Here is a 20,189-nt window from a genome sequence, read left to right on the forward strand (position 1 = left end):
CCTGTCAAGGGAATTATATGTTTTACCCCCGTGCATTTTTCTCATTGATAGTCTTATGGAGGAAGTTAATGCTTTAGAAATGATTTTTAACATTAAATCTTTCCAGTCATTTATACTATTTTGGATATTTTGATAAGAACAGGAAGTAACCATGGTTTCACTTTTTGGACTTTTTTCCAGGAAAAAAATTTGCAGACTTATTTCTAAATCTTTCTAAAATAAAAATGTGTGTATGTATATGTATTATTAATATGTGTGTGTGTGTGCATGCGCGCCTTTAAATTGTGAACCCCAAATAAACCCGCTCTACTAGTCCCACCTTATATTTGGGTTGCAGTAACATTTCTTTATTAATTTTTATGCTCATGTAAACTTTTTTGTGTTTCTGCAAGTTGGAGCAACAAAGAAGTTGGTGCAACAAAGAAGTTGGCCACCTCTATCACACCAGATGTTTGAGGTGAAAAAAATAATAATAATTCCACTTCCTCCCCATCTAGTCGGAGAAAGCACTTATGAACAAGCATCTCTGACACACATTACAGGAGTGTTGATAACTACTACAGTGTGAAACATGCTGATCAGAATCATTGTTTTTGTCTCAGGCTTCAGATTTTCACATCAATTTCATATAATAGTAATAATATCAACACTTATTGAAAGTGGTGTGGTCTGCTACTGTTTCAAGTATTTTGAATGCTTTAGGTCATTAAGTAGCCTTTTATTTTCCCATCTGTAGCCTATCACTAAGCAAATGTTGTGTGTGTTGGGGAGGGGTGCTACGTTATGTGGGCCAATGCTTAATTTACTGAACACAATTTGACCGAAAACAGTATTTTCTAAACATGTTTTGTAGCAATTCCTTATATTCCACTAATCTCTGGTGTCTCGTCCTGCCCAAGAAAAGACGAGCAGAAAGAGGCAAGGACTAATAACTCGAGTTAAAAATGAATCAGATTTTTATTTTTGGAGTGAATGAAAATCACTTCCAGGACCAATGGAAGCCCAAAAATTGAGGTGGTGCTTCTAAAACATGTAGACGAATTAACCTCCTCTCGGTTTGTTTCCTCCGTTCCCTCTCACACTGATCTCATGGTCTCTCTTTGCTGGACGAGTTCAAGTTCCCCGGGCGCACAATTGTGACTTCCAGTTGCCCGTTGGGGGCACACGTGTGGGCAGCGTGGCGCGCACGGGGTACTTCGTCCTCACACCTGGGCTGACACCTGGGCGGCACTTCGTTACCAGCCCAAGGTTCCCTGCGTGCCCAGCGTCTGCTTGGCGGCGGCTTCCCATTCATGCTTTTGACAACTGCGCGGCCGTCCCCAAGCCGAGAGCAAAGTGCCCCCTGCACCAGCCTCTCCCACGCTGCCCTGGGGCCAGCCGGCCGACTCTTCCATAGGTGGTTGCATTTCCGACTTCGCCCTGGCTCCACTCCGGGGGCTTGACGTGCAAACTTCGCTGGAGCGAGCTGAGAGGGAGGGACCGGCAAGTGGGAGGAGGCGGCGGGAGGCGCCTCCGCTTAAGGGAGCCGGCCGGGCGCCGGCGCTCGGACTGACGGGCGGACGGAAGGAAGGAGCGGGGCAGCCGGGCCGAGCCCGGGGATGCGAGCGGCCGCCGGGTGGGCAGCCGGAGGACCTGGGGTGCGACTCGGGCTTCCCCGCGCGGGCTGCTGTGGTGGGGCGCGGGGCTGGAGCGGGGCCGCTCTGGCGCCGGCCTCCGCGCCGGGTCCCCTTGGCAGACAAGCAGGGAACAGAGCGCCGCGGTGGCGGGCCGCGGGCCGCCAGTCCCCTCCCTCCGGGAGCCGCAAGAGTCGAAAGCGAAAGCTAGTCCGCTCCGCGGACTTTGCGCCCGGGGCTGGGGTGGCCGCGAGGAGGCGGGCTCAGGGGGTTGGGCGGCTTGGGGGCGCTGTCAGCGCGCCCCACCCGGTCCGCGGGCCACGCACGCCGCCGGAACTCCCCGGCGCCTCCTTAAAAAGCGTCCCCCGCGCGACTCTTTTCCCCCTTTTTTTTGTTACATTGTAGGAGCGGAAAGAATGTCGGAGCGGGCCGCGGATGACGTCAGGGGGGAGCCGCGCCGCGCGGCGGCGGCGGGCGGAGCAGCGACCACGGCCGCTCGGCAGCAGCAGCAGCAGCCTCCGCAACCCCAGCGGCAGCAGTCGCCGCCGCCCCCGCGGCGTCCACGGCCGGAGGACGGCGGGCCTGGCGCCGCCTCCACCTCGGCCGCCGCAATGGCGACGGTCGGGGAGCGCAGGCCCCTGCCCAGTCCTGAAGTGATGCTGGGACAGTCGTGGAATCTGTGGGTTGAGGCTTCCAAACTTCCTGGGAAGGACGGTGAGTGTCCACGCCCTCTTCCCCTCTTCACTCCCCACCCCACGACCCCTTCCCCCACCTCACCTCCCCCTCGCCCCCGTCCTGTGACCCGCCCCCTCGAGGGGCCGAGATGCTATCGGTCGCTGGGTTGCGGAACGCGGAGGTGCCCACACCTACCCTGTGCGTGCGTGAGCGTGCGTCACACTCCCAGCCACTGACCTGCCTCTCCCCTCCTCCTGTGTGTGTATATCTCCTAGGGACAGAATTGGACGAAAGTTTCAAGGAGTTTGGGAAAAACCGCGAAGTCATGGGGCTCTGTCGGGAAGGTGAGTCCAGCCCCCCTGATGGAGTTTGTGCAAACCCATGGGAAGTTTCCTGGACGCTTCACCCGGCCGGGAACTTCAGCCCACGATACCGACTTCTCCCGTGCCTGTAATGATGCTGCCTGAGGAGAGGAGGGAGGGAGAGGGCAGAGTGCTTGGAAAGTCTGGTTTGGGGGCCTCCTGTAATATGGAGCGTCCGGAATCCTTCTGTGGCCAGGCAGGAGCAGCATTTTTGGTGATGAGCGCTGGGAACCGGTGGGAAGTTTAACCTAGATCTCTGCAGTTCTGACCCCCTTACGGAGAAACACGAATAGAGGAAGGATTTCTTAGCTTTGAAACATTTCCACAAATGCTTAGGGGATATTTTCTGTTGGCAGTCAAAGCGAATTTTGAACTTAAAGACGATGCTTTACCTATTTAGTCTTACTTCTGTGGGAGTTAAGGTACAAGTTGAGGATGCTACAAAAAGATCGTCGTAACCCAGAGTGCAATTGGTCAGATTTTTTGTTAGCCGCCGAGATCAGGGGGGAAAGAAAGCCAGAACTTTATTTGGTAAAACAAGCCTTTACTACCCGTAGCTAGTGAAATCAGGGTCTAATTATTGGTTAGTTTTAAACTGATAAAAAGATACTCTAGGGAAATAGCTGTAGCTAAGGGTATGCCTCCAAATGAAAGGCCAGGTATCTGGAAACTCTCAGACTTTTCCTTGAGATTTTCTTTTTCTTTGAATGGTCAGCTTTCGCTAATACCTGCGCTGGGCCTGGGCACACCGTGGTCAGAAAGGAATTCTGAAGTCCAGTGAACTTTGGGTTCAGTTTCAAGTTATTTTTCGGTGAGTTAGGACAAGGTTTTGAGTGAGGTTTGGAATACTGAGTTTATAGTCCCCAAATGCAATTTTATCTCTCACTTGTAGCCAATTAATTTGGCAGAATTTTTGTCTGTGGTCCAAGAATAGGTAGAACTTTGGCAACTGTTTGCCCAGAAGTCCTTAATTTGCCCATTGTTACTGTCTTCACATTTCCTTCTTGTTTTTCACACCTGCTTTTTCTTCACTTAATTCTGTTTAGGTTTTTTTGAATTGGCCGCTTTTTGGCCTCTTGGCACTGGGAGGAAGAGTAATACCAGTGACAGCTTGATGAGAGCTTCCTATTGGAACAGATTATAGAACAAATAAGTCGATTTTTAAAATGAGAATTGCTGTTTGAGGGTAAAGGAAAGCGAGGGAAAGCACAGGATTTGTTGATGATGTTGCAATAGGAAAAATCAGTTGCTAGTCCGGTTTTAGTGTTGAATTGGCAGCCTGCCTGGGCTTAAAAAATTAAAATCACTAGGTGGCAACTCGCATAGGAAGCAGTTGCAGTATAGCATTAGAGGACCTGACCCACTCTTGTTCTTAGTTTTCATTCTCTGGGTGTGGATACGTTTCCCATAAAGGGTTTCTAAATCTGTGTGAAAACAAGATTCTAATTATCAATAATTCTGCTGTAAAGGATGAGTTAAGTGTATTAATGTTTCACTGGGTGCCGTGATCTGGAGAGGGATCCAACCAGATTAAGGGAACTGTACCTAATTTTTGCTATATGTGTTATTTTCTGTGGGGATGCATTTATCAGCAGGTTTTCCACGAAGATCAAAGGCCTTAAACTACCTGCTTGAGGCACAAAGGGGACATGGATCTTGTTAGTGTTTTTTAAGGATTCCCTTCCTCCCCCTTTTAAAGCTGCTCTAACCATTTAGAGGATGCTGTGGCTATCAGGCCACTTGAAACTTAATGTTTCTGAGTCAAGACCGAAGTTTTAAATTCACTCAGTTGTTCATTTGTTTGTGATGTGTTGTGGATTTTCTGGGGCTATTTTAAAATCTAAGCTTGAGTATGTCCAGCACTCACTCAGTTGACCTTTATGTTCTCCTAGCAGGCCATTATAGGCTGCTTCAGAAATGAAAATACATTTAATATTATCAAAACTAATTAGATCATTATTCATTGTCTGGTTAAGATTATCTGCTACCAAGAAAAGATGTTTTGAAGGTAAATTCATACTGATTTCTCTCATTAAATTGAAGAAATATATAGATAAATTGATCATGTGAATGAATCGCAGGAAGTCAGAAATGCCTCATCTATTTTTTTTTTTTTTTTTTTTTTTTGAGACAAGTCTCACTCTGTCTCCCAGGCTGGAGTGCAGTGGGAAGTTTTCAGTTCATTGCAGCCTCTGCCTCTGGGTTCAAGCGATTCTCTGGCCTCCGCCTTCGGAGTAGCTGGGATTACAGGCACATACCACCACACCTGGCTAATTTTTGTATTTTTAGTAGAGATGGAGTTTTACCATATTGGCCAATCAGGTCTCGAACTCCTGACCTCAGGTGATCTGCTAGCCTTGACCTCCCTGAAGTGCTGGGATAACAGGTATGAGCCACCACTCCTGCCAGAAACTCCTCATCTTGAACGATCTTCAGGAACGTGCACTTGACTTGAATTCTCTAATTTGCAATTTTGGACCTACGGTTTAGAAAGCCTGGGTGTGAGAGAAAGCTGCTTGACCTTGTGTTAGTTATTCCATCTTTTACTTTCCCTCTTTAGAAGGTAATACTACCTACTTCTCAAAGTTGTTGTAGGAGTTGAAATTAAATTAGATAACATGTGAATGACCCAGTACACACTAATTTCTTTTAACTCTTTAGACTGCTGATAATCTTAAGCCTGAGTTCTTAATTCTGTGTTTCTAAGTATGGGGTTTTTAAACCTGTGACCTTTGAATACACTTCAGGGGGTCGTAGTTCCCCTGAAATGGTATGCAGAATAAAATATGTTAGTTTTCTAGGGTAGGTGTTCACAGCTTCTCTTAGATTCTCAAAAGGATCATTTACACGTCCCCACCCCTAAAATTCAAAACTGCTAATCTAGGCTCTCCGTTTTTTCTTTTCACTTTTTCCTCTTGTAACTTACTTTGACCAACTCTTTTCAGGCAAAAGTACCCAAGGGTTAATGCTGTGGCAGAAGGTTGGAACTCTTGATTCAGATAGAGGGAAATTGTTTGTGGTTAGGTAGTTTATCATCCCTCTTCTGCCATTTTGCACAAGTAGGCAAACGTTAAGACAAAATTTGGTTATCGTTCAGGGGTCAACCTATTTTTCTTTTGCATTTTTGTATTTGTATTGCCTTATCCTGCTCTGTAATTTGTATTACTAGTTGTTAGTGTGATTAATTTTGGTGGGAAGAAATTGGTAATACATTTTGACTTTTTGTTGTTGTTGTTGAGACAGAGTCTCACTCTGTTGCCCAGGCTGGAGTGCAATGGAGCTGGCACGATCTCGGCTCACCGAAACCTCTGCCTCCCAGGTTGAGCAATTCTCCTACCTCAGCCTCCGGAGTAGCTGGTGCCTGTCACCACTCCTGGCTAATTTTTGTTTTTTCAGTTGTGGTGGGTTTCACCATGCTGGCCAGGCAGGTCTTGAACTCCAGTTCACCCACCTCGACCTCCCAGAGTGCTGGGATTACAGTTGTGAGCTACTGCGCCCAGTTGACTTTTTTGAAATGACTAAACTAAAAAGACAAATTACCTTTTTTCCCCCCAAGATGATTTGTGAAATTCTGAACTTGCACAAATTTTGGATTTGTGAAATTTAACAAAATTATGTTTAGATTGAGTTAACTGGTGTAAATAACTGATTAGGATTTCTGTATTAGTGCCTGAACGTTTAGAGAGCCTTAAACAATAAAAACTTTAAATGCCTTAGTTTCACAGCAGATTTTAAAAACTATATGGTGTCATTGAGGAATCAACAATGGAATTGGAAAAATGACATCTTCTTTGGGAAGCTGTCCATAACTTTTCTAACTGTTGTATGGTATTAAGGTACCCTGTACTTTTTCTTTCTGCACTTTTAAGTGTCAGCATTTGAAACTTTGCATTTTATGTGATGGCTCCTTGTTTAGAGAGTAAGATCCCTGAGGACAAGGGTGTTGTTGATGAAGGCATATTCAGCTCCAGCACATCCTTGTGCTCAGTAAATATTTGCCCCAAAAATGAATGAGTAGTGCTATTGAGAAGATTGAACTGAGTCACTCTACTGTAAGTGGTTCAGATGACCAATTTTTCATTGTATTGTGACTCTAAAGGAAGATAGGGCTGAGCGCGGTGGCTCAAGCCTGTAATCCCAGCACTTTGGGAGGCCGAGGCGGATGGATCACGAGGTCAAGAGATCGAGACCATCCTGGTCAACATGGTGAAACCCTGTCTCTACTAATACAAAAAATTAGCTGGGCATGGTGGCACGTGCCTGTAATCCCAGCTACTCAGGAGGCTGAGGCAGGAGAATTGCCTGAACCCAGGAGGCGGAGGTTGCAGTGAGCCGAGATTGTGCCATTGCACTCCAGCCTGGGTAACAAGAGCGAAACTCGGTCTCAAAAAAAAAAAAAAAGGAAGATAGTAGTGTGTGTGTGTGTGTGTGTGTGTGTGTGTGTGTGTGTGTCGGGGGTGGGGGTTGTTTTATGGCTCCAGGGGAGGCCAGAAGCCTTCAGCACTTTTTGTTGCTCTATCCTGACTGGATTTAGTGCTCCATTTACACTTAACCAGAAAGTGTGCAGACAGGACATAACCTCTCTTATCGCTGATATTTAGGCAAGGAAATAGAATGGCAACCTGTCTGATGTCCACACTTGATGACAGGTGATTCCCTTGTCATAATTAGACAAGGATTGTGACTGAGCCTGGAGCCAGATGGAAAAGTATGTGGTTAGCACCTGTAGGCAACTAGATTTCAAAAAACAAAAACAAAACACAAAAACGATCTTGCTAGAGAGTTGGGTAGTCTCAGTAAACAGACTGAGTCAAAACAGTACCACCTTTTTTCTTTCCGAGGGGAAAACAATGATTCATGGTTAATTAATGGAAAACAAATAGATGTTTGTGAAGTATTTTACTGTTAAATGCATTACATTGTAGGTACAATGCCCTCTCCCTGAAGTAGAGAGCATTTCTATTTTTCTCTAGGGTTTCTTTAATCTGATTTTCTCCTCATCTGTTTCTTATGGACAATTTGAAACATACGAAAGTAGAGAAAATATTTTAATGATCCTCCTTGTATCATCAGAGTTTCAACAACTAATGAGTCATATCCCAATCTTACTTCATCTCTGCCGTAGTCCCCACAATGAATTATTTTGAAGCATATCATTTCTTTTGGTTTTCTTTTTCTGCTCACATGGGCTTCAACTTATTTCCTGCAAAATGGAGCCTTTTTGTGTTCTGCACCTTTTTTTTTTCAGGCAAGTCAGGCTACCACTTCTGATCCTGTCTGTGGGCTTGTAAGGATTCTGCAGATGGCAGTACTTGCAGTCTGCTTATATCTTACATGTAGATCTAAACCAAGCCTCAGACAGGAATCAATAAAAATCCAAGTTCCTGCCTCTGCATCACCTGGTGCTTGTTGAACATTAATGCACATCCAAGGAGCAATCAGGTGATTTGGTTACAGATCGCCCACACTTAAGAAACACCTCCATAGATGAGAATCAGCGTTGCCATGACAGTGGGCAGTGTCCTTGTTGACAGCTCCTGTGCGCGACTCCTCATCTACTAACCCATAGGTGAAGGAGCCCTGGAGACCCAGAAAGACCCTCCTGTAGCAGGGAGTTTTCTCCAGTTGCAGCCTGTGGTCCAAATCTTGCCTGCATGGTTTTTGCATTGCATTGGTTGAAATAAAAACTCAAAAGATTTCATAACATGTGAAAATTATATGAGACTTGGATGTCAGTGTCCATAGTAAATGTTATTGAAACGTAGCCACGGGCATTCATTTACTTGTCTGTGGCTGCTTGCTGCATACAATGATCAGCAGAATTGACTACACACAACAGAGACCATATGACCCACCAAGCCCAAAACATTTACTGTCTGGTTCTTTACAGGAAAAGTTTGCTGACCCATTGCTCTAATGAGTTCCTTGGATGATAAAAGAAAACCCATTCTGCAAAATTGCAGAATGCGGTCTTATTAAATATTCTTGAACTGTCTATTTTGAAGGGGAGAGTCTTCAAAATAATAAAATCCATTAGTCTTAAACCAAGAGTTCACTTAGTATTAAAGAAACTTGTTGAGTTAGAAGGAAATAATGGAGAGAAGAAATGGTTTCACATAAGAAAGCTGCTGTCTTTGTCCACTTTTATCATTCACTGTCACTTTTTTATGGCATATACCTGTTTGGGAGCAGTTCAGAGCCTGAATAGAGCTGTTATTGCCCCAGCTTCCAAGAGCCATATACCGTGAGAATGGTGCTTGGGTTCTATTAAGCCCCTCGTGGTGCGTAAATATTCAAGAGAAGGAGTCCAGAACTTTCATGGAATTTCCATTCAAATTCTCCAGTATCTCTTCCCTTGAGCTGATTTAGAGAAGCTGAAGCCTTGTTATAGGTCTTAGGAATTACAGGAAGAATTCACTGGGAAACAGATCTGCATTTTGATTGGAGAAGAAGACAGTATTTTTTAGGCCCCATATCTTTACAATTTTGTGCTTACTGGAGAGTGTAAAACCTGGCACAATCCATGCTAAATTTCTGAACCCTCATGCTTCACAGTACATGGAAACTGTGCACATGATTTCATGTGAACAGTAGGATGGGGTTCCCAAGCTGTATCTAGTTTATAGTTTTGATTGGTTCTTGTAAACCCTAATCTCAGGAGGGAAGTATGAGGTATTTATGAATCACGGTCCTATGATCTAGGTATCACCATTGTCTCCATTTTTACAGATGAGGAAACTCTACAGCTCAGAAAAGTGAGGTAACTCGCTAAGATCACAAAGCATAAGAGGCCCTGTAACCCAGATCTGTCTAACTCCACAGCTCACATGCTTAACCATTCGGTGTGCTGAGGCCTTTCCAGAATGTACACGGCTTTTCATGAGTTTGAGCAGGTCACCCTAACCTTTGTTTTTCTTATTCTTGTCTAGAAATACTGACTTTTACGAAAAAACATTTTTTTGAGTAAAAATATCAGAGTCTTTGCTGTGCTTTACAATAGTCGATACATTGTATTTAGTTGTTCTTTCATAAAATTTTTTCTTTGAGGGGGAGGGGTAGTATCTGCAGTTTGTATTAGAAGTAATTGGCTTTTTTAAAAAAAGGTTAAATGAAAGCTAAGTTTGCAGCAGATAGCAAATACAATCATCTGGGATTTGTGCCATTAAAAAAAATTCTTTAGCATTTCATTGCAAGATTACTTTTAGTCACATTGATATTCAAAGTTTTTATGGCAGTATTTCTAATAAATGTGCCCCTCTGATTATTAAAGTTTTTTTTGATTGAAGTTCTAAGGAGAAAAAGAAGCCTGTTAGTAGACTTAGCAGTTGGAGTTACTATACTTTTGAGAAAAAGGCAGAGGGTTACATTTATATTCATCTTGTACAGCAGGGATTATAATAAATGAGCAAAAGGAGAAGAATGGTTTTTGCATTTCAGCCCCTCATAATGTAAAACTAGATTAAGTATTCTTGTTCTTTTTTGTAATAAAGACTCTGCTAACATGAAATGCTTTTTCTTTTATATGTAAGCATATGGCAAGAAAAAAGTACTAGTTATTATCAATTAGATTGACAATCTTAAAACAGAAACTATTTCCCTCCCAGGTTATACAGATGTTTTCCATAATCCTGAACTCTAGTCTTGCAATAGAAAAAAAAGGTAATGCTTTTAACCAGTGGTCTGTAGGCTTTATGTTTCAAACAAGAATGTTTCAGGAATAATTTGGGGATTCCAGGCAAATGATTGCCAGCAATTTATATGTACTCACCCTCAAAAAAGTATGATAACATTGTTTTGGAATAAAGGACAGTCCATTAAGTGTGAAAAAGTTTCACTTTAGGAAAGACTTACTACATTGTCATTATTTTTTTCATTTCATTTTGGTCTTCTCAGAGAGAGTATCTGTTTTGGTGTTTGAGAACCATAGCTTTAAATCATTATTTCCAAAACTGTGCTCCAGGGAACCCTGTTTCTGTGTGCTGTTAGTTGTGCAGAAAAGAGGTTCCAAATGGTAAGTTTGCAGAAGTCAGCTTTACACAGAGGCAGTTTTGGGAACTCCAATTCTAGAATTAAGCCTGGGTTCAAATCTAAGCTCTAGTAGGTGAGCAATTTGAAGGAAATTACATAGCTTTACTGAGCCTCACTTGACCCAGGGGTAAAATGAGAATAATGGTAGTAACTAATAGGGGTTGGGAGGATTAAATGATATAATGAAGGTTATCGGTAATGAAAACACAGTGTCACAAGCACACCTCTAATCAAGTCATCAGCCATGATTGTCAAAGGAGCAGTAGAAGGTGAAATGCCAGTTTTGCTTTATCATCCACAGTGAGAGGAAACTCTGGCATGCCTAGGATAACAGAGTGTAGCAAATGAACCCCAGTTTTTTTCTTTTTCTTTCTTTTCCTATTTCTTTTTTTGAGACAGGGTCTTGCTGTATCGCCCAGGCTAAAGAGCAGTGGCATGATCCATGGCTCACTGCAGCCTTGACTTCCTGGGCTCGAATTCTCCCATCTCAGCCTCCTGAGTAGCTGGGGCCAAAGGTGCATACGGCTATGCCTGGCTAATTTTTGTATTTTCTTTGTAGAGATGGGGTTTCACCATGTTGCCCAGGCTGGTCTCAAACTTCTGAGCTCAAGAAATCCTCCCACCTCAGCCTCCCAAAGTGTTGGGATTATAGGCATGAGCCATCATGCCCGAACCCCAGTTTCATGCCTTCTTGGACTCTAGTAAAAATGGGAAGTGGGAGGTGACATTTCTTAGTTCCTCCTTCAGCCATCTCTGACTTGTAGAGAGAAGCATGATGTGGGTATTTACTTTTTTCTGCTTGTGCAGAGTTGCACTTGCTCATTTCTGGAAGCCTGTAGTTTGTGCTGCTTTCTGCTGCTGCTTGTAATGCTTTTCAAACCCCGTTTTTTTCTGGGCAAAAAAGGTAAATTATAGGCAATGGAATAAAGTCATCACGAAAGTGGGAAGTGGATCACAAAGATAAATGAGGATACTACTTACATGATTTTTTAAATGTGTGGTGATAGTCTTGGGGGTTTTCTGTCTGATGAAGGGATTTAGAAAATTGCCTTGTCAGTTCTTGGAAATTTTCCCTTTAACTTCAGAGTTCTTCATTTAAATTACCTTGTTTTTTTGGAAACTGTATGAAAGATTGGTTTTAATGGAAAAAATTATCATTATAGAAGTTAATACATGCTCACTGTAAAGATTTTACTGATAATAGAAGTATAGAACACAGAAGCCATCATTCTGTGTAATCCCACTCTAGGCCAGTTTTGTATTGTCGGTTATAGGATTTGGACTTATGGTAACTCACACTTAATCAAGGACACCCAGTACCTGCTTTGGCCACTTACTGGTAGGCAAAACTGAAACTTGCCAACCTGGTTGTTTCACTTTCTGACCAGGTTAGTACTATGTCCTTTAGCAGGCCTCAGGGTATTTTGTATATTTTGTGATTATTGCCCTGAGAATCCTCTGGCTGTTTTGCCTTAATTTCACTCATTTAGCTTTATCCCATGTTCTCTGGATCTCATGCTAGGCTAAATAGAGTCTGAGGATACAACTCCATAGAAGGTGAGAAAGCATAGTCCTAACTCCCAAGTAAGGTAGTTGGTCAGCAGATATTTAAATGCTAGGTTTTCTGATGGGTGTTAGGATAGAGTGACACAAATCAGATGGAGCCCCTGCCCTCTGGGGAAGTGAGACACAGTAAATACACAAATATTTCCAGGGACTGTTGAATGCTGTGAAATCAGTTGGCTAATGAGTTGGGGTTAGGAGGATTCTGGCTAACATGATCAAGGAAGACTTTTCTAAGCATTTAACATTTGAGCTGAGATCAGAATGCTGAGAAAGAATCAGCCACAGGCAGGGCATGGTGGCTCACACCTGTAATCCCAGCACTTTGGGAGGCTGAGACAGGAGGATCACTTGAGCTCAGGAGTTTCAGACCAGCCTGGCAACATAATGAGACCCTATATCTACCAAAAAAAAAAAAAAAAAATCAGAAAATTAGCTGGATGTGGTGGGGCACACCTGTAATCCCAGCTACTCAGGTGCCTGAGGTGGGAAGATCACTTGTGCCTAGCAGGTCGAGGCTGCAGTGAGCTCTGATTGTGCCACTCACTGCATTCCAGTCTGGGCAACAGAGCAAGACCCTGTCTCAAAAAGTAAAAAAGAAGCAGCCACAGATCATCTGGAAGGGGCACTCTGAGAAGGGAAGAGGGAAGAATATAGGGAAATAATACAAGGTTAGATGATAGAAGCCAAGGTAAGGAATTTGGATTTAAATGTAATGGAAGTTGGGAGGGTGTTTGGTGGTTAGGGGTAGCTCAGCAAAGGAATGATCTAATTTATGTTAAGATCACTGGCTAGTATGTGGAGGAATTGGCTGACCAGTTTAGAGGTGATAGTGGCTGAGACTTTGCTAATCATAGTGGTAATGCAGAGAGGTTATCCTGTTTAGAATATGTTTGGAGGTGGAGTTTACATGATTTGATGAAAAATTGGATGTAGGTGAGGGAGAAAGATAATTGGGATTTGGGGCTTGGACTACTGAAAGATACCATTTAATGAGCTGAGGAATGCTGGAGAATGTGGGAGACTCAGGGTCAACAACTCTGATTTCCGCCACACTGCGTTTGATGTACTTAGTGGGCATTCATGTACAGCTGTGGTGTCAGCAATTGAATACACAATCTGGAGCATGGTGGAGCAGCCTGGGGTGGAGACTGGGTCAGTCTGTATCCTCAACATAGAGAGGACGTGGAAAGTTGTGGGACCTAGGTTTGTTTTCCTAAGATATGAGTGTCAATAAAGAATCCATTAGGGCCGAGGGCTGAGCCTTGGGTCCCTCCGCAGTGAGGTGGTGGGTGAGTGAGGAGGACTCTCCATTGAGGTAGTAGGAAAACCAGACGAATGTTGTGGTGGTGACTCTGGGAGGAGAGAAGAACATGTTTTAAGTGAGGAGTGATGGTCTGTGTTACATGCTGCTGTGAAGTAAAGTCAGGCCAGGGAATTGATCTCTGGCTTTGACAGTATGGAGGTCATTAATGACCTTAATCTGGAGAGTTGGGGAGGCAGATACCTCATTGTATGGGGAAGTAATAGTCCAAGCTAAAGAAGTAGAGAGGGCAAGTGTGGACAGCTTTTTAAAGAGTTTTGCTTTGAAAGGTAATTGGAGAAATGAGGCAGTAGCAGTATGAAGACATAGGGTAAAGGATCTAAGAGATTGATGACGAGGTTTATTTTATTTTATTTGAGTAGTATTAGGGAATGTTTGTCTGCCACTGGGAATGGTCTGAGAGTAAGGGATAATTGTTCACTTGTGAAAAAAATGGATAATCACAAATATAGTGCTTTGAGTTGGAAAAAGGAGATGCAACTCAGAGCACACATGGACAGGCTGGTTTTGGATGGAATTGGAGATTTTCTTCTGTTCTCATGAGAGGAAAAGCACGTGGATTTGGATTCAGTTGCAGTTAGGGATGTAGAATTATGGAATAAGATGGTTAGTTCTCATCATTTCTGTGAAGGAAGAGGGAAGTTGGGAGATCATCTGTTGAGAGTAGGTAAGAGGAAGAATTTTGTCTTCCTTTTTAAGTATCCAGGCAAGGAAACAGGGATACAGCCAAGTAAAAACAGACATTTATGCATCCTTTGTGGCAGGGGTCCCAAACTGATCAGTACTGGTCTATGGCCTATTATAAACCAGCCCACGCAGCAGGAGGTGAGAGGACGTGGGGAGCTGAGCATTACTGCCCGAGCTCCACCTCCTGTCAGATCAGTGGTATTAGATTCTCATAGGAGCACAAGCTCTATTGTGAACTCTGCATGCATGGGATTTGGGTGTGTGCTCCTTATGAGGATCTGATGCCTGATGCTTTGAGGTTCCCCCCAACCCTGGTTAGTAGAAAAATTGTCTTCCACAAAACCGGTCTCTGGTGTCATAAAAACTGGGGACTGCTGTTTTAGAGGCTTCTGAGCACCCTTAGAAGAAAATTCAAACTCCCTAGCAAGGCCTGGATGGTGAAAGTGTTTGCACAGAAAATCAGAAATCTCAATACCTTGAGGTGGAGGAATGCTGTCAGAGCACTGGGGTGAAGAAGTAGAAGTCAAAAAAGGCTTCCTGGAAGAGGTGAAGGGGAAGAGTTGGAGAGTTAGCCAGTCTGGTGTGGAAGCAGCTTGTGAGGCTGGGGCATCACTGTGTGGGAGCCTGGAACTAGTTGCAGCCTTGACAGGCAGGTAGTGGAGGGCAGGAGATGGGAGTGGATGTGTTTGGAAGATCACCACGGTATTATTGTAGAAACTGAATTGGTAGTAGCTAAAGTGACGGGCCAGTTGGGCATGTAGCCACCTTAAGCCACCTCCTTAATGTGAAATCCCCAAGTTTCTAGGTAATGATAAATGGAAGAAGTAGAATTTTAAAATGTACCTATAAAATCAAATGAATCAAAATGAATTGTTTCTCCCGTGGTAAAACCTTTTAATGGTTTCTGTTTGCCTTTGTTCATTCGTACAACACATATTTATAGAGCATCTACTTTGTGCTAGGTATTGTTCTCATTTTTCAGAAAAACAACGGCAAACAGAATGCCCTCTAAAGCTTCTATTTTAGTGGAGGAGACAGGTAACAACAACAACAACAAGTTAAAGAAAAGTATATAGTAGGTGGTATTGAGTGTTTTGGAGAAAGATGAAGTGTGGGAAATACAATTTAAAATGGGGTAAGAAGGGATTTTCGGAGTCATGACTTGTAGGATATGAGAGCATCAGCCATGTGGATATTGTGGATGAGCCTTCACATAGAAGGAACAGCAAATCTGAAGTCTCTGGTTGGAAAAGACCTGGCATGTTTGAAGAATAGCAGGGGGCAGGGTGCTGGAGAGGCCGGTATGGGGAGAGTGCAGTGGAAGAGGTCAGATGCCGAAGGGTTATGAGTGAATTGGGCAGGCAGATCACACAGGGCCTTGTAGCCCACTGAAAATCCAAATCCTTTACTGCTGCCCACAGGCTCCGCTTAGGCTTTTTCCCACTTCTCGGTCCTTGCATACGCTCTTCCCACTGACTGGGCTACTGCTTCTCCTGTTGACCCACACCCCTTCTATGATGCTTTCTTCTCATCCAGCTAGACTTAGGTTAGGTGTCACCCTTTTTTTAAAAATATGTCCTAATGCTTTCCTTCCCCTTGGCCCCCAACCCCTGACAGGCCCTGGTGTGTGATTTTCCTCTCCCTGTGTCCCTGTGTTTTCATTGTTCAACTCCCACTTATGAGTGAGAACATAGGGTGTTTGGTTTTCTGTTCCTGTGTTAGTTTGCTGAGAATGATGGCTTCCAGCTTCATTCATGTCCCTGCAAAGGACATGAACTTATTCTTTTTTTTGGCTGCATAGTATTCTGTGCTGTATATATGCCACATTTTCTTTATGCAGTCTGTCATTCGTGGGCATTTGGGTTAGTTCCAAGTCTTTGCTATTGTAAATAGTGCTACAGTGAACATACATATGCGTGTGTCTTTATAGTAGAATGATTTATAATTTCTTGGGTATATACCCAGTAATGGAATTGCTGGGTCAAATGGTATTTCTGGTAGGTGTCACCTATTTGAGTCTTTCATATTACTGTCTATATTGTTTTATAACCCATTATCAAAAGATACCCATTGCTGTCTGGTGTCAACATAATCCAAGCCAAGCCATCACTCTTGCTGAAAGATGCTGTTATTGTTAGATTTGGGGTATAAATGCCAGTAGAAGGAATTATCATGACAAGTGTTTACCTAGGTCTTGGCTAAGTTGCACAATTGGCTTGGAGGGGAAAAACAGTGTAAACCACCAACCAATAATAATTCTTGTTGAAGGAGGGAGATAACATTCACTGCAGTAACACTCCCTTGTTGGTTATAGAGTGTGATAGAGTGTGGTTCGTCTTTGTTTCCAACTTTCTGGCACCCTTTTTTTGGTTGAGTAACAATATGCTGAGAAGAGAGAAATGGTTTTGGTTTTGGAATAGCTGGTATATACAAATAAATGACAGTGTGCTTGAATCCCTCTGTTACATCACCAGGGTTTTCTTTCCCAAGATAAACTCTGTGCTTTTTTTCAGTCTCTGAATAGGATATTTATTTTCTCCCTTCTCTTTATTCCTGTTTATAGGCTTTTTTTTCTCTCTACTCTGATGAACTACTGTACTGGAGACAGACTCGGAGTCTGCTGTAGATTTTATATGCTACACTTTCTGTTCCTCTTATCTTAGCCCCATGTCTGGTGAGCTTTTCATTGTTAACTGGCAGCTGCGATGGCTATTTCTTCAAAAGATCTTGTTGTTTGCTAGATGTTTTCTTAAAAGCTGGTGGCTGTTGCTGAAAATAATCTGTGTTACATGAGTTTGTAATCTATTCATGAATCATATTCTTCTCATTGTAGTGATAGTTGCACTAGGGTAACAAAACAATTTTTTTATTCATCAGTGCTGGGTAGTCTTTGTAGAAATTTCACAAAGATCCCCTTTTTTTCTTCACAAGTAATTCTGAAGTAAAAACAGCTACTTAGGCCAGGCGCAGTGGCTCATGCCTGTGATCCTAGCACTTTGGGAGGCTGAGGTGGTAGGATTGCTTGAGCCCAGGAGTTAGAGACCAGCTTGCGCAATATGGTGAGACCCTGTCTTTACAAAAAACTTTTTCAAAATTAGACAGTTGCATTGGTGTACACCTATGGTGCCCCTACTTGGGAGTCTGATGTAGGAGAATCACCTGAACCCAGGAGGTTGAGGCTGCATTGACCTGTGTTCATGCCACTGTACTCCAGCCTGGGTGACAGAGTAAGACCCTTTCTCAAAAACAAACAAAAAACAGCTACTTGCATATAGGATTTAGATAGATGGCATTTAAGAATTATGAAAGCATGACAAATCCTTATAGCTATGTGGTTGCATACCCATTTTATTTGAATGCAAAGATGTTTTTTGAAAAGTATTTGAGAACTTAAAAAATTAAGCATCTTAGACACCTGGTAGAAAATAGTTGTGGTAGTATTAGTAATAATGGCCCTCATTCTTTGAGTACTGTGTGTCAGGCACTGAGTAAAGAGCTTTACATGGACTGCCTCACTTAATCCTTACAACAGTAGTCTCAAAACAGGTATTTATACTGTCTGTGTCTGAAAGAGGAAACTGAGGCTCAGGAAAGTTATGTTGTCCCAAATCTCACTGCTTATGAGTGGCAAAGGTGCGATTGCTGGTCTAGTTTACCCCAGAGCCAGATGGTTCCCTGATTTAGATTCAGCAGTGCCTGATTTCTATATGTTGAGTTGCCATTTGTGGGGACAACAGGAATAGGCTTTTATTTATTGGTAAATGAGTAAAATATCAAGCACACTCCAGAGAGCAGTTTAAAATCAGGGAAGTTGCTTGGTTAATGTTTTAGGTAATAGCAGCAATAGTGAAATTCTGGTGGAGAACGGGAATGGATTATCTCAGGACCTTGGGCCTAAACCTTTGGGAGGCTTGAGTGTGTGTATTAGTCCACGTACGGGTTCATCTAAACTCTATAGAGAGTATGTAGTTTGTGGAATGCATGAGGGAGAAATGGTTAACTCTGAGAAAGCAAATCCTAATGATTTGTTAGTTGAGACAGGTAAAAACAATTTAGAAATTAAACGTAAAATGGAAATGGCATATTTATTATCCACTTAAGACAATGTCTTCATCTGGGAGGATAAACACAACTAATACAACATTTTAGAATAATGCCCAAAGATTATCCAAGAGCTTTTTTTTTTTTTGAGACAGAGTCTCGCTCTGTCACCAGCCTGGAGTACAGTGGCAAGATCTCTGCTCACTGCAACCTCTGACTTTCTGGTTCCAGCTATTCTGCTTCAGCCTCCTAAGTAGCTGAGATTACAGACTAATGCTACCACGCTTGGCTAATTTTTGTATTTTTGGTAGAGACAGGGTTTCACCATGTTGGCCAGGATGATCTTGATCTCCTGACCTCATGATCTGCTTGCCTTGGTCTCCCAAAGTGCTTGGATTATAGGCGTGAGTCACAATACCCAGCCCACCTTTCTTTTGAAAACTAGAATTATTGGCTGGGCACGGTGGCTCATGCCTGTAATCCCAGCTCTTTGGGAGGTCAAGGCAGATGGATCATGAGGTCGGGAGTTCAAGACCAGTCTGGCCAACATGCTAAAGCCCTGTCTCTACTAAAAATACAAAAATTAGCCGGATGTGGTGGCACACACCTGTTATCCCAGTTACTCAGGAGGCTGAGACAGGAGAGTTGCTTGAACTCAGGAGGCGGAAGTTGCAGTGAGCCGAGATCGCACCACTGCACTCCAGCAGAGCAAGACTCCATCTCTCTCTCACACACACACACACACACACACACACACACACACACACACACATTTACTTGCACCCATTAAACAAGGCTCTGGTTGCTTTAAGTAACTAAGTAGATTGATCTGACCTGTCATTCTTTTTTCCCCATCTCTGCTTGCCCTGGTGGTAATGATACCCAGAAAGGAAATAAGTTCAAACAACAAATGACAGAACTTTTCATCAGATATTTTCCTTTGCCTTGGTCATGTTACATTACTGTGGCCTTACCTGTGTGTGTCACAACTGGCACAAGGCCGATGGGAGTTTACTCAAAGACCGGGCCAGCTTGCTCTTCCAGACCACAGAGGCTGTCCCAGAACCCTGTCCTTGGCTCATCACACAGTGGTTCACACTGCATATTGCCAGTGAATTGACTGACAAGTAGCAGAGAGATGACTGAGAGGCTCCCTCATCCATCCACAGGAACTGGGAATTACCTGCTCAGTAGTCTTTGGCAGGAATTTAGGGTTTTGAAATGATTATGACTAAATTGGACATAATTTGTGCTTTTTAACATGAAAAATAGATCTTAATATATATTTTAATGGTTCTGAAATAGTGCTGATGACTTTGAGAGGTCAGGCTTTAATGCTTGATTTAGTAAAATTTATCAGCCCCTGTTCAGAAATAGATTTTCCTTCCAGTTTGAAGGATAAGTTTTTATTTTTATTCCCAAATCCCCAGGAAATTTTAAGTGCTGTCAGTTTTGTGAAAAGATAATTAGAGAGTAAGTAGAGAATGTGCCTTGCAAGCCATTGGTTTGGCATCATTACTCAAATTCTTATTTGTCTGATGAAAATATCTTGTAATAGGATCCCTTTGTGTGTAGCCCCTCCATAGCTTTCCCTGGAATGCCTTGGCCATAATTCTGTCTGTATCTGGGCACTGTCAAATGAAGAGAGGAGCTCAAGGTGGAAGAACAGCCGCTTGATCTTTTTTAAATTCCAGAGTTTACACAATTTTTAATGGGTTCTAACATATCTGTACCGCTTAAGAATTTTTGCATCAAGTTTTAAGACACTGGACAGGTGGCTACTTCTGTAAAGATATAACTTGTGCATTGATTTTGTTAAATATGGCTATTGATTGCTATATGTAGCATGGGAGAGTAGAATGATGCTGTTTCAAAGAACTGCTAAGAAATTGAAGT

General features: G+C 43.0%; 1 protein-coding gene across 2 annotated transcripts in view; it reads left to right on the forward strand.

Moving 5' to 3' along the window:
• Positions 1–20,189, forward strand: part of ATXN7 (ataxin 7) — a 115,935-nt gene that overhangs the window by 11,380 nt on the left and 84,366 nt on the right. For both annotated transcript variants that reach the window (XM_064367308.1, XM_064367309.1), the window contains exons 2-3: positions 2,019–2,327; positions 2,564–2,632. In XM_064367308.1, coding sequence (XP_064223378.1) covers positions 2,030–2,327; positions 2,564–2,632 — 367 coding nt within the window. In that variant the 5' untranslated portion in view covers positions 2,019–2,029. The remainder of the gene's footprint in view (positions 1–2,018; positions 2,328–2,563; positions 2,633–20,189) is intronic.

Source organism: Aotus nancymaae, unplaced genomic scaffold (assembly GCF_030222135.1).
Source record: "Aotus nancymaae isolate 86718 unplaced genomic scaffold, 86718_ANA_hifiasm-v0.15.2.pri h1tg000067l, whole genome shotgun sequence".
Taxonomy (NCBI): Eukaryota; Metazoa; Chordata; class Mammalia; order Primates; family Aotidae; genus Aotus; species Aotus nancymaae.